This window comes from Cetorhinus maximus, chromosome 22 (assembly GCF_964194155.1).
Source record: "Cetorhinus maximus chromosome 22, sCetMax3.hap1.1, whole genome shotgun sequence".
Taxonomy (NCBI): Eukaryota; Metazoa; Chordata; class Chondrichthyes; order Lamniformes; family Cetorhinidae; genus Cetorhinus; species Cetorhinus maximus.
In genome coordinates, this window is record NC_135900.1 from 6,334,573 (window position 1) to 6,346,841 (window position 12,269).

The following is a 12,269-nucleotide window of genomic DNA, read 5'->3' on the forward strand; positions in this document are numbered from 1 at the left end:
TTTCTATTTTTGTATTTCCTCGTCTCTACCAGTCATTAATGGCTAAGCTCTCTAGCCTGAAAATCAAGGTTGGTCAGATGCAGTACGAGAAGCAGCGAATGGAACAAAAATCTCAAGCAGTAAAGGTGTGGTGGGTTTTGGTTTATTGGTAAAGCTGTGCTGTAACATTTGCCTGAACTGTTTTGCTGTGCGTTTGTGTCCATACTTGTGTGTCTTTAAAAGATTGCAAAAAAAAAATTAATCTTTTGCATGGAACTTGTTTTCCCGTGATTTTTTTTTTGTACAGCTTTGTTTTTCTAAAGTACCTCCAGTTTCTTTAAAAAGCATAGGCAACGTCAGCATAATGCAGCAATTATGGAATATGCAACCTCTGTTCTGCCACCAGTCTTTTCCAGCATGCAGTGCTTTTAACTTACCGTCTCAGTACGTATTTGTAAAGCTTAAACAAAAGATGGTCAAACTTCACCTGTGGTTCTGTTGAACTCTTTGCATTATGTCTGTACGTTTGTGTTCATCTTAATCAGGTGTATTCCACCTGCCTGCATGTGTTAGTGTTATTAGCAAAGTCATGGTTTTGAAAAACATTTTGATTTCATCCAGTGAGCAACTTATGTTAAAGATTCAACTTATTGATTTAAAAACTCCTATAATGTATAACTTTTAAAAAAATGTACAACAGACTGATGGCAAGAATTAGTTGCTATCAGTTGTCCTCTCCTAGATGAATTTTTCTCCCTTCTGGATTTTTGATTTGCCCTGTGCATGTTTTTGTTTTAAATTGAATCAAAGTTCGGTGTGCAGCCTTCTAATTTACCTAGTCTATCGTCTGTTTCTAAAAAAAAAAAGTTCAATCCTGTGAAAATTCAACAGTCAAGAATTACATTTAACACAATTTGCATTTGGGGTGGGCAATAAATGCTAGCCTTGCCACCAGTGTCCACGTCCCACATTTGATTTTAAAAATAAATTACAAAGAAAATGTTTATTTAGCAGGTGTTGTTGGTCAAGCATAGATGTAGCTAAATGCATCTTGCTGGACAGAATTCAAGAATATGAAACGGAAAGTGAGGGGAAAAACATACCTTCTCTAACCAGTGGACAACCTAACCTTGTGCCCTCTGCTTTCCAGTCATGAGTAGTGGTAACTTCCCGAGGTGACAAAAATGGAGGGAAAAGACTTTCAGAAAATTTCGGGCAAAGCACTGGAGCTAGTCTCCCCAACTCCCCCAGGCAATCGAACAAGCTTCGGGGCAATGACACATCGTTATGATACATTGTTAGACTTTTGTAACTTGATTCCCATCCCCTGTATATTATACAACATAGGACTGGTCAGAGTCACAAAAAATCATTTTCAAAATATTGGGTGGCTTCAAAGTTCAAAGACCTCTTATCCTCCTCAATCTTCATAATTAATCATTGGGTATGGTGATGCCCTACAGATCTAGAAGCAAGCAAACATGCCTATATATTTAAAAAGGGGATCCATATCTGAGCCCATTAACTTAACATTAATAACTAGTAAAAGTACTGACTATAATAATGTAACAACCAGCATTGCTTTATGTGAGCAAGATCCAGTCTGACAGCTTTACTTGTTTGTAGCATTCTGAAAGTAAATTAAAATTCTTTAGACTTTCAGAAAGGCTTATACAATGTTCCAAATAAGTCTCCCAATAAATTGAAAACCACAAGAGTCTATGATTTTAAAAAGGGGGGACTGGATTGGAGGTTAGACAAAAATTATTTTTGGGAGCTGTAAGGTCTGCTTAGGGGAAAGAATTGAGCATAGAAACATCTTGGGTCAGTACTTTGACCCGTTCTTAATCGACAGACTGAAACCAATTTGAAGGAACACTCTTCGTTTGCCTGGATGAATGCAGGTCCAACAACACTCAAGCTCGACACCATCCAGGACAAAGTAGCCCACTTGATTGGCACCCCAACCAAAAACATTCACCTCCCTCTACCAGCAGCAGTGTGCACCATCTACAAGATGCACAGCAAGAACTCACCAAGGCTCCTTAGACAGCACCTTCCAAATCCTTGACTGCTACCACCTAGAAGGACAAGGGTAGCTGACACATGGGAACACCACCACCTGGAAGCTCTTCTCCAAGCCACTCACCACCCTGACTTGGAAATATATCACCATTCCTTCACTGTTGCTGGGTCAAAATCCTGGAACTCCCTCCCTAAAGGCACTGTGGGTGTACCTACACCACGTGGTCTCCAGTGGTTCAAGAAGGCAGCTCACCACCACCACCACCTCCAGGCCAGTTAAGGATGAGCAATAAATGCTGGCCTAACCAGCGACACCCACATCCCATGAATGAGTAAAAAAATTGCAAGGTTGATACATTTTCAGAGGCCATTAAAATAGAGTATGTTGGAAACAGGATATAGTGATTTTTCAGAAGAATTTAGATCATCGCTCAGCTGAACTGACAAATATTGGTATGTGAAGGATTACATGCAGACAAATGTGCGACATATACATTAAATGGGATTGATTTAGTATGGGGGGTCTTGGAATCCTGGCATTAATGGTAGAACCTTCACTTAACATTTGAGGCATTATGGCAACTAATTAAAGAAAATGTAATAGATATTGCCAAAACAGACAGACGAGCATGCAGGTATAATGCTGTATATTATCTTCTGCTCAGACTCTACTTAGTTGTATTCAGTTTTGATAACTACACTTCAGAAAACATGTATAGAGATTGAAGAGGGTGTTTAATAGAGCAGAAAGATGGATTCCAAGTGAAAGGGGAATATGCTATGGGAAATATTAAAGAAGCTCCAGCTCCACTGCCTAGAGAAGATGGTTAAGGAGTAGATCTTGTTGAGGTGCATATCGTACAGATAAATTGAACCACAAGTATTATTGAGGTTAGGCCAGGAGCACTAGAGGGCACTAGTTTTTAAGTTGGGAAGAACTTTAAAGTGGACATTGTAAGAAATGTATTTATTTGAAAAGTGAATATTGACGTATTCTGCCAGACCGTGGAATCAAACACAATTGGTGTGTCTGCAATACAATTGTATTCTAGTCTTGAGAATTAGTGCATTAGAGGAACAAGCTTTAGTGGACTGCATTGATGACTTCTGGAGAATTTTTATTTGTCTGCTACAAGTAAATCTGAATTCTTAATATATGGTGAATAATGTTAAAGCTTCTAAATAAACTGGGTGTATGGTGTCAGCACCACAAATGCAGTGTCAAGGTTCTTAAGAGTTAAGGGGAGGCAATGGCATAGTGGTATTGTTGCAGGACTAGTAATCCAGAGACCCAGGGTAATGCTCTGGGGACCTGGGTTCGAATCCCGGTAGTGGAATTTGAGTTCAATCAAAATCTGGACGATGTGGTTGACTCTTAAATGCCTTCTGAACAAGGGCAATTCGAGATGGGCAATAAATGCTTGCCCAGCGACACCCACATCCCATGAGCGAATAAAAAATAAACAACCTGATTGACACATTAAAATAACATTGTAGGCTAGAGAAATGTTGGGAAACCAGTTTTCATGGGAAAACCAGTGCATTTTTTTTGCAATATGTGTGTAGTACAAGCCTAGAAGTTTAGAGGATTTGTTGCAAGAGGTTTTCTGAGAAGGAGCATAATGTGCAGTTGGTTAAAGGCTGATTCCTAACCAAAGAAATTGAGTTAATCTACCCTGTTGGTTCTTGGAATACCATAGGATAAAGTTCTTGGTTATGTACACTAGAGTGGGATGGGTGAGGAAGAGAGACTAAAGAATGATGTAGGTTAGCTTGTATTGCTCATAGGCGTTAAAGGCATTTTTGAAATTTGCTCCCTTGACCATCAAAGCCTGTGCTCTTGACTATCCCACTCTGAACAATTAGGCCTAAAGGTTGACAAGTCCCCAAGACCTGGTGGTCTGCATCTTAGGGTCTTAAAGGGAGTGGTTGCAGAGATAGAGGCATTGGTTATAATCTTCCAAAATTCCTTAGATTCTGGAAGGATCTCAGTGGATTGGAAAATAGCAAGAAAGGAGGGAGATGGAGAGCAGGAAATTATAGGCCAGTTTGCCTAATATCTGTCATAGGGAAATTGCTGGAATCTATTAAGGAGGTGAGAGAAGTATACTTAGAAAATCATAATGGGACCAGGCAGAATCAACATGGTTTTGTGAAAGGGAAATCATGTTTAACTAATTTACTGTCACTCCTTTACTGCCTCTGGATCAAAACCCTGGCACTCCTAACAGCCCTGTGCGTTTACCTACACCACATGGGCTGCAGTGATTCAAGAAGGCAGCTTATCACCACCACTTCAAGGGTAATTAGGGATGGGCAATAAATGCTGGCCCAATCATGGGATGTCGGTGTCACTAATGAATAATAATTTTATAAAAGTAGTTCTTTGAAGAAGTAACAAGCAAGATGGATAAAGGAGCAACCTGTAGATGTGAAGAACTTGGATTTCCAAAAGGCATTTGATACGGTGCCAAATCAAATGTTGCTACACAAAATAAAAGCTCATGGTGTAAGGAATAACATTATCATGGATGAAGGATTGGTTAGCGACAAGAAGCAGAGAATAGGGATAAATGGGTCATTTTCAGGTTGGCAAGCTATGGAGTGGAGTGCCACAGGGATCAGTGCTGGGGCCTCAACTTTTTATGTATATCAGTAACTTGGATGAAGGAATTGAATGTATGGTAGTTAATTTGCTGGTGATACCAAGATAGGTAGGAAAATAAGTTGTCAGGAGAAGGTAAAGAGTCTACAAGGGGATAGAGATAAGTAAAATGAATGGACAAAAAATTGGCAGATGTGGGAAGACATGAATTTGTCCTCTTGGCAAGAAGAATAGAGAAGAGGTTTACTATTTTAAATGGAAGAAAGAGATTGCAGAACTCGGTGGTACAGAGGGATCTGGGTGTCCTGGTACATGAATCACAAAGTTAGCATGCAGGTACAGCAAGTGATTAGGAAGGCAAATGGAATGTTGATGTTAATTGAAGACAGGAAAGTGGAATTGAGACCACAATCAGATCAGCCGTGATCTTATCAAATGGTGGAGCGGGCTCGAAGGGTCAAATGGCCTCCTGCTCCTAAAGTCCTATGTTCCTAACTCAAACGCTGTTTGGGAAAGAGATGCACGTTTTCTATCTTAACAATATTAGCCAAATTCAAATTAAATCTATCTTGTCGATTGTGTTGCACCATGAACTCTTGGTTACAATGTAAAGAGTAGATGTGGGTGCTCTTAAGCCACTTAAAAGACCATAATCATTTAATCTTTGTACAGTGCAATTACTACTAAAGAAATTATTCTTTGTTGTGATGTAGGATGAGCTGGTGCAGCTGAAGGAACAATTGGAGCAGAAAGACACGGAGGTCAAGAGGCTGTGCTCAGAAATGAGTTACAAAACTGAAATAGACGAAAGTGACAGTGGGGCAGGTAAGAGGCATGATTCCTTGATCATCAGCGTAAGAAAAATGGGAGAGGCATTGACTTAGTTTGTATTTTGAATATAGCAACTCCCTGTTCCTTTATCATAAGATTTTCAAGTCCTATATACCATCTTCAATTAATTTGTTTTTGCCATATGTTTTTATTCATTCTCATGTCGTGCGTGTCACTGATAAGGCCAACATTGATTGTCCATGCATTTTGTATCATAGATAATATATTAAAAGTCTTGTAAGGCATGCAGTTCCTGACAAAGATTTCTTGCTGTTTTCTTGATTTTTGAGACCCTTTCTGAACTTTTATCATAACCTGCAATGTTTACATTTTTTTATTTCTATGTACCAAATTAATTTAAGTTGAATTTGTAGGAGTTTTGTCCCACGTGCCCAAAGATCCGGAGGTCAAGAATCTGCCTGTTCAGTCACGTGAACACCATCGGCAGAAATATATATATTTTTTGTTCTTATGCTGCGGGCGAGGTTCTGCATTTTGAAAGAGTTTTGGAATGTGTACCTAAGCAGCTGCAAATATTCATCATGTACTAAATGTGGTTTTAAATTCTCCCTTTTTTTTTTGTAAACTAACAGACAACTTTTTTTCTTGTATCTGTATTACATGACCTGTGTGAATTTCCTGCACAGAGGAAAGTTATAAAAAGAAGCTGAAGGAGAAAAGTAAGGTCTTGGTGTCTTGTTTTGTGAATGTGTAATGATTGCATCCAGGTGCCTCCGGGTGATGCTCTGCCACCCTCTATTGTTGCAACTTGCATGCTCGGTTGAGAAAAATGTCAAAACCTCCTTTCTTCATCTGTAATCCTGAGTTGTAGCACTGGAGTAAAAGGTGGAAATTGAGCTATTTGGAAAGAGTGGATTTATACATCCTGCATCAAATCTGCTTGTCAGATTTTAACTGAAAATTTTGCTTGTTACAGAAATTCACCTTTTGTGTAAGTATGGGCTGGGGGCTAGGAAATAGAGGATATTTGCCCAAGCCCTCCATTTTTATCTTGGGTGCATCTTAAGCTTTTAAGATAGTCTATGGGCTCACTATTTGTGCTAAATGCAACTGAATTTCCAGCCATTGTTAAACCATTTAAATATCTCCATGCTAAAGGTTACAGATGAGTCCTGATTTGGTATTGTGCTGTTTTGTATTTTAAACCCTTGCATGGCTGCTCATTGCACTTCACTGCGCTTCATCATACACTATTAATTCTGCCAAATGCATTGTAATATTTATTCATCAACAATTGTTTCTGGTAACTATTTTATCATAGACTGTCATCTCACTACTGTTTAGGGAACAAAGTCCCTGATGCTTTGCAATGGAGTCAGTGGCAAAGCGGCAGTGTTTATGGTGGGATTTAAAAACTCCGGCAGATGGAATTTAACCCTGAAGAGTGTGAGTTGATACACTTTGGAAGGAGTAATTTGACAAGGAAGTATTCAATGAATGGCACGACACTAGGAAGTTCTGAGGAACAAAGGGACCTTGGCGTATGTGTCCATGGATCTCTGAAGGCAGATGTGCATGTTAGTGGGGTGGTGAAAAAGGCATACGGGACACTTGCCTTTATCAATCGAGACATAGATTACAAAAGTAGGGAGGTCATGTTGGAGTTGTATAGAACCTTGGTGAGGCCACAGCTGGAGTACTGTGTGCAGGCCTGGTTGCCACATTATAGGAAGGATGTGATTGCACTGGAGAGGGTGCAGAGGAGATTCACCATGATGTTGCCTGGGATGAAACATTTAAGTTATGAAGAGAGGTTGGATAGACTTGGGTTGTTTTCATTGGAGCAGAGAAGACTGAGGGGCGATCTGATCGAGGTGTACAAGATTGAGGGGCATGGACAGGATGGATAGGGAGCAGCTATTCCCCTTAGTTGAAGGGTCAGTCATAAGGGAACATAAGTTCAAGGTGAGGGGCAGGAGGTTTAGGGGGGATGTGAGGAAAAACTTTTTTACCCAGAGGGTGGTGACGGTGTGGAATGCGCTGCCTGGGAGGGTGGTGGAGGCGGGTTGCCTCACATCCTTTAAAAAGTACCTGGATGAGCACTTGGCACGTCATAACATTCAAGGCTATGGGCCAAGTGCTGGTAAATGGGATTAGGTAGGTAGGTCAGGTGTTTCTCACGTGTCAGACTCGATGGGCTGAAGGGCCTCTTCTGCGCTGTATGATTCTGTGCTCTTCAAATATACTTTGTTTGGAATGGATGAAATGGCCTTTTCTCATTCCAAGGCTCAAATAGTTCCTATAATTTCTCTAAGACTAGTTCTGCAAGTTTTTTAGTACTGAGTATTGTAAATTAGAATCTCCAGTATAGGTAATGCCCTTGAATAATAGTTTATAAAATTAGTTGCATTTTGTTCGTATTGTGGTCCAGGCTTTATTTCTCCAGTTGCTTGTCTTTTCAGCCAAGCTTTCTCGCTTCGTGTGCCTACTCACTTTTTTTAAAGTTCATCAGATATTCTCCCCTTTATCAAGTTGGTGCTGGCTATACATCATCCAAATATTTACTAATTTTATCTATAATTAAAAGTTCCTAAGAGTTTGGCTATAACAGATCAAGTCACTGGTCTATAGTTGCCTAGCTGCTTGTCATCTCCTTTCTTGAACAAGAGTATATATGTTGGTTACTCGTTATTCCATTTGCGCAATTTGTATATTTCAACAGCACCAGAGCACGGTGATTTATCCATCTTGGGTTTCATTAATTTTCCTCATTTGTAAAAATCAGTGCTAAGCGTTTATTTAGGTCTGCCATACCCTCATCCTCCACAACTGAACTCTCCTTCAACACTGATTCTACCTGTTCTTTAATTATTCATTTACTTTTAATTTGTTTATAAAACCCTTTACTATTTCTATTGTTGGCCTTGCCTATATCATGTGCCTCCCTTTTTAAAGTTTTAGTTCAATTTTAATTTCTTTCTTTATCTATTGAACTCTATAGTTCAATGCATTTCTCTTCCTGTTCTAGGCATATATATTTTGTGCTCCAATCTACTCCAGATTAGCAACAGAGAATCTTCATATGTATCAGCTTGTTTGCTAACTTCACCTAGCTAATTTGGGCTAGAGCCCCTCATCTCGTGGAATTTTGCCTTTTTCCAGCCCAGCGCCCTCCTCTTCGAACCTTGGCTATCATTTTCCACTGTTGTACTGAACTTAGTTTTGCTGTGGCAACAACTTCCTAATTTTCATTGTCCCCCTCATTAAAAAATAGTGTTCGTGTTGGAAAAACAAAGCCATTGAAAATGTGTTGGTTTAAAAAAAAAACTTGAATTCAAAAAAAATTAACTGCTCTGGAAAAATAAACATTTACTATACCCTGCTGCAGTAGTTATGAATGTATTTATAATTCTGGTTTTCAGCTTGAAACATGTATTTGCATCAAAAAAGCTTATTGGAAATATGTATTTTCCAATTGTTATGGCACAGTGGATGGTAAACATTGAGCTGCTCAAATCCCAGAGGGAAACTTGAAACAGCTGCCACAACTGTTTTGCAATTTGAATTTTTATTTCGAGATGCGTGTTTTGAATTCAGTAGTAACATGTCCACCGAATCTTAGAGAATTTTCACAAAACTAAAGTAAACATTTAGTAATAAAAGAAACGATTTTAAGCACATAGGTAGGTCTGCAAATTACTACTATGATAACTCTTAAATCTCCTAATTAATCTAGCTCCCAGTTACACTGCCGTTAGGGCAACAGTAAAAAACATAGATTTCAACCGATCCAGGCAAAGCACACAATACCCTGGACAGTGATATTTAAAATGAATTCTCTTAGCTTTGGTTCCTGGAGACAGCTGCTTGGTACGTAGAGGTTGGAGGCTTTTCATGCTTGTTAGATCTTAGAATGCTGCCTTCTTACACATAACCTCATCCTTTATACAGGTTTCTCCCTTTTTAATGTAAATCCCCATTGTCCTAATGTGTCTTTGCAACTTTGCTTTTTCCATAATATAAGTCTTTCATATTACTCATATTATCAGTAATCGCTGGGAAAAATAAACACACTGTTTGGCTTAGCCTCTGTTGGCTAGATGTAACACCTTACCATCCCTTTGAAATTCACAACTCGGGTTTATCTAAAAATGCAAATATTCTTCACACCTCACATTCTAAAACTTCCGCCGTGTTTATGTATTTAGCATTTCAAACCTAGTTTTCCTTCTGATACATCAAAACACCCAGACCAGCTGTCTGTAATTCAATTAAAACCCACACACACCCCTACACACAGAAATTAATCCAAACCCCACTATTAACCTACGTTTACAATAAATTACAATAATATGGCAATTATTATATTTCCATGACACAATTATGTTTACAGCATGCATCTGTCAAGCATTTTTGGTTTTAATGCTACATTTAAGTTTAAAAGGTTAATACTGCACAGCTTTATTTTCATTAAAGAAAAAATCTAAGCAACTGTTAGAGGCTTGCGGTTTTTGAGGAATGTTGCTAACATGTTTTCTCTTAATGCAAGTGCAGAATGTGGCATGCCAGCATGGTTTCAGCATTCATTGTAGCATAAAAATATAAAAGTACCATGTTAAACGCCATTCCTGTTGTCATTTTCAGATCTTGAAGTGCATAAAATGAAAAAAGCGGTCGAGTCACTCATGGCAGCAAATGAGGAGAAAGTAGGTCCTGTGATTTCCTTCTGATTTTGAAAAAATAATTCATGGGAAGCGGGTGTCACTGACCAGGCCAATGTTTATCGCACTTTCTTAGTTACCCTTCAGGTGGTGTTGGGGTGCAGTCTTCAACTGCAGCAGTCCCCCGGTGCTGTTGGTTAGGAAGAATTCTGACCCGTTTGTGCAAGGGGGAAGAAGTTTGTCCAGCTGCATAATCGTTGAAGATAATTATGATAGTTTCGTTGTTATGGTATTAGACCAACAACTAAAAGGTTGTGATTTCAAATCCCACCATGGATGGCATCAGGAAAATAACTGCAGCAGCTTCGAGATTGTCATGAAATCCCAACCTGTTCACTACAGTCCAACAGGGAATGGAAACTCCCATTCCAATTTGTTCACTGCTGCCCATCTGGATATGGATTCTACCATTCCATCCTGCTTTGGGATACATGTGACTCCAGTCTCTCATATTATGTTGAGATCTGTATTTTTCAAATGAGATTTTTTTAAAAGCTAGCAAGCAGTGGCTCTGATTAGACCTGAAGTCAACTAATCTTAATGTCAGTGTCATTTATCTATTCCAACCTCCTAATGGCTAGTTGGATTTGATGAAGTTGCATTGTCCAAGGCAGTATGATGAAGGTAAAACCAAACATGATCAGAACCACATTTGAATCAATTTAGCTTGACTTTACTAAATATTTTGTTATAATTGTCGCAGAAATATAGCTCCTATTTGCCTAAATCCACTGGCGATAGTTGCTCAGTATGTTTATCACAGTGAACCTGGGAGTCAACTTTGCCTGCATTCTATAATATGGAGAATTTTAGCAACCTACATTGGGCTGATGCCTTCCCTGATGTCTGTTGGTGTGGTGGTGTATCGATGCTAGATTGTCATGTCGGACCTTCTAAGATTTAAATGCATCTCTACCCCTCAACCCCTGGGAAAAACAGGCATTGGAATTTTTGTATAATGTTAGTGTTTTGCATATAGGACAACTTCTCAGTGTACTTTCTTTTTGAAGGATCGAAAAATAGAAGAGTTGCGGCAGTCCTTGAATAGGTACAAGAAAGTGCAGGACATGGTGATGTCAGTGGCTCATAAGAAAGGTGGGATGTTACGATCTGTAATCAATTTACAAACTGAAGCTCATGTTTAAAGTATTTGGTTAAATCAGCTTTGTGCTCTAACTATTTCAACAGGAGGGTAGCTAGATTTCCATACATTTTCATTGTTACAGCATATATAATAACTTTTAAAATTCCAGTTGATAAAGCTTAAGCTTTTCCTTCCCATCTGCAGTCCAGTGGCACATAACATACCACTGTGTGTAGGTTTATAGATCCACATTTATGATTCCTCAGAGGTGAGTTTTGGTCTTAGTCAGTGTCTAGGAAAGATGTCATCTGAATATGAAGGTCTTTTTCTCTCTTGGCTCCCACTTTACTTTATCTCCTTAAGGCACAGTTGCAAAGCATTGATACCTGGAAGCTTGCCTTAAGTTTGAAATTGCTAAAGTGATTTTTTTAGAACTTCACTTCGAAAGGGTTCAATGCTCGTTTTAGTTTTTTTTGAAACTGCAGGATGCAAATTTAGTACTGAACAGGAAAGAATAGACTTGAGGGTAATCTTTTTACTTTTTTTCTGATGTTGACTTGCTGGGGTACCATTCCATATTTGTCAATACTCCTCAAGTGCCTCAGTTGGACAGTCTGCGTGTAGTCTGGGCAGTGAAAGCCTGTGGGGTATTTGCTACATTCATTGTAGCCAGAAGAGATCACTGTCCTGTGCACCCTCGCCAGTTGTTCTCATGGCAGGCTTTCAGAAGGGGGATCACAAAGATTAATAACAGGAACTCTAGCTCGCTCTCCTGGTTCTCTCTCCTCCCACAATATGATGCACACAAAAGAAATGCAAGATATTGAGCCTATCTATCCCCTTCGAGTCACACGATTGAACATGTGTATTCCTGGCCTATCTTAGGGGCATAGGAACAGGAGTAGATCATTCAGCTCCTTGAGCATATTCTGCCATTTAGCTGATCTGTCTCAACTCCATCTACCTGCCCTTGTTCCATATCCCTGGATACCTTTTACCCAGCAAAAATTCATTGACCTCAGTCTTGAATATGCCTGTTGACCTTCAGCATCTATAGCCTTTT

At 39.2% G+C, this 12,269-nt stretch overlaps 1 protein-coding gene across 11 annotated transcripts in view; it reads left to right on the forward strand.

Moving 5' to 3' along the window:
* ppfibp1b (PPFIA binding protein 1b) overlaps positions 1 to 12,269 on the forward strand; it is a 151,040-nt gene that overhangs the window by 99,319 nt on the left and 39,452 nt on the right. For 6 of the 11 annotated variants that reach the window (XM_078567690.1, XM_078567689.1, XM_078567692.1 and 3 more), the window contains 5 exons: positions 33 to 125; positions 5,323 to 5,434; positions 6,088 to 6,120; positions 10,046 to 10,107; positions 11,133 to 11,217. In XM_078567690.1, the coding sequence (XP_078423816.1) occupies positions 33 to 125; positions 5,323 to 5,434; positions 6,088 to 6,120; positions 10,046 to 10,107; positions 11,133 to 11,217 (385 nt within the window). The remainder of the gene's footprint in view (positions 1 to 32; positions 126 to 5,322; positions 5,435 to 6,087; positions 6,121 to 10,045; positions 10,108 to 11,132; positions 11,218 to 12,269) is intronic. The other 5 variants (XM_078567695.1, XM_078567700.1, XM_078567696.1 and 2 more) reach the window with 3 other exon arrangements.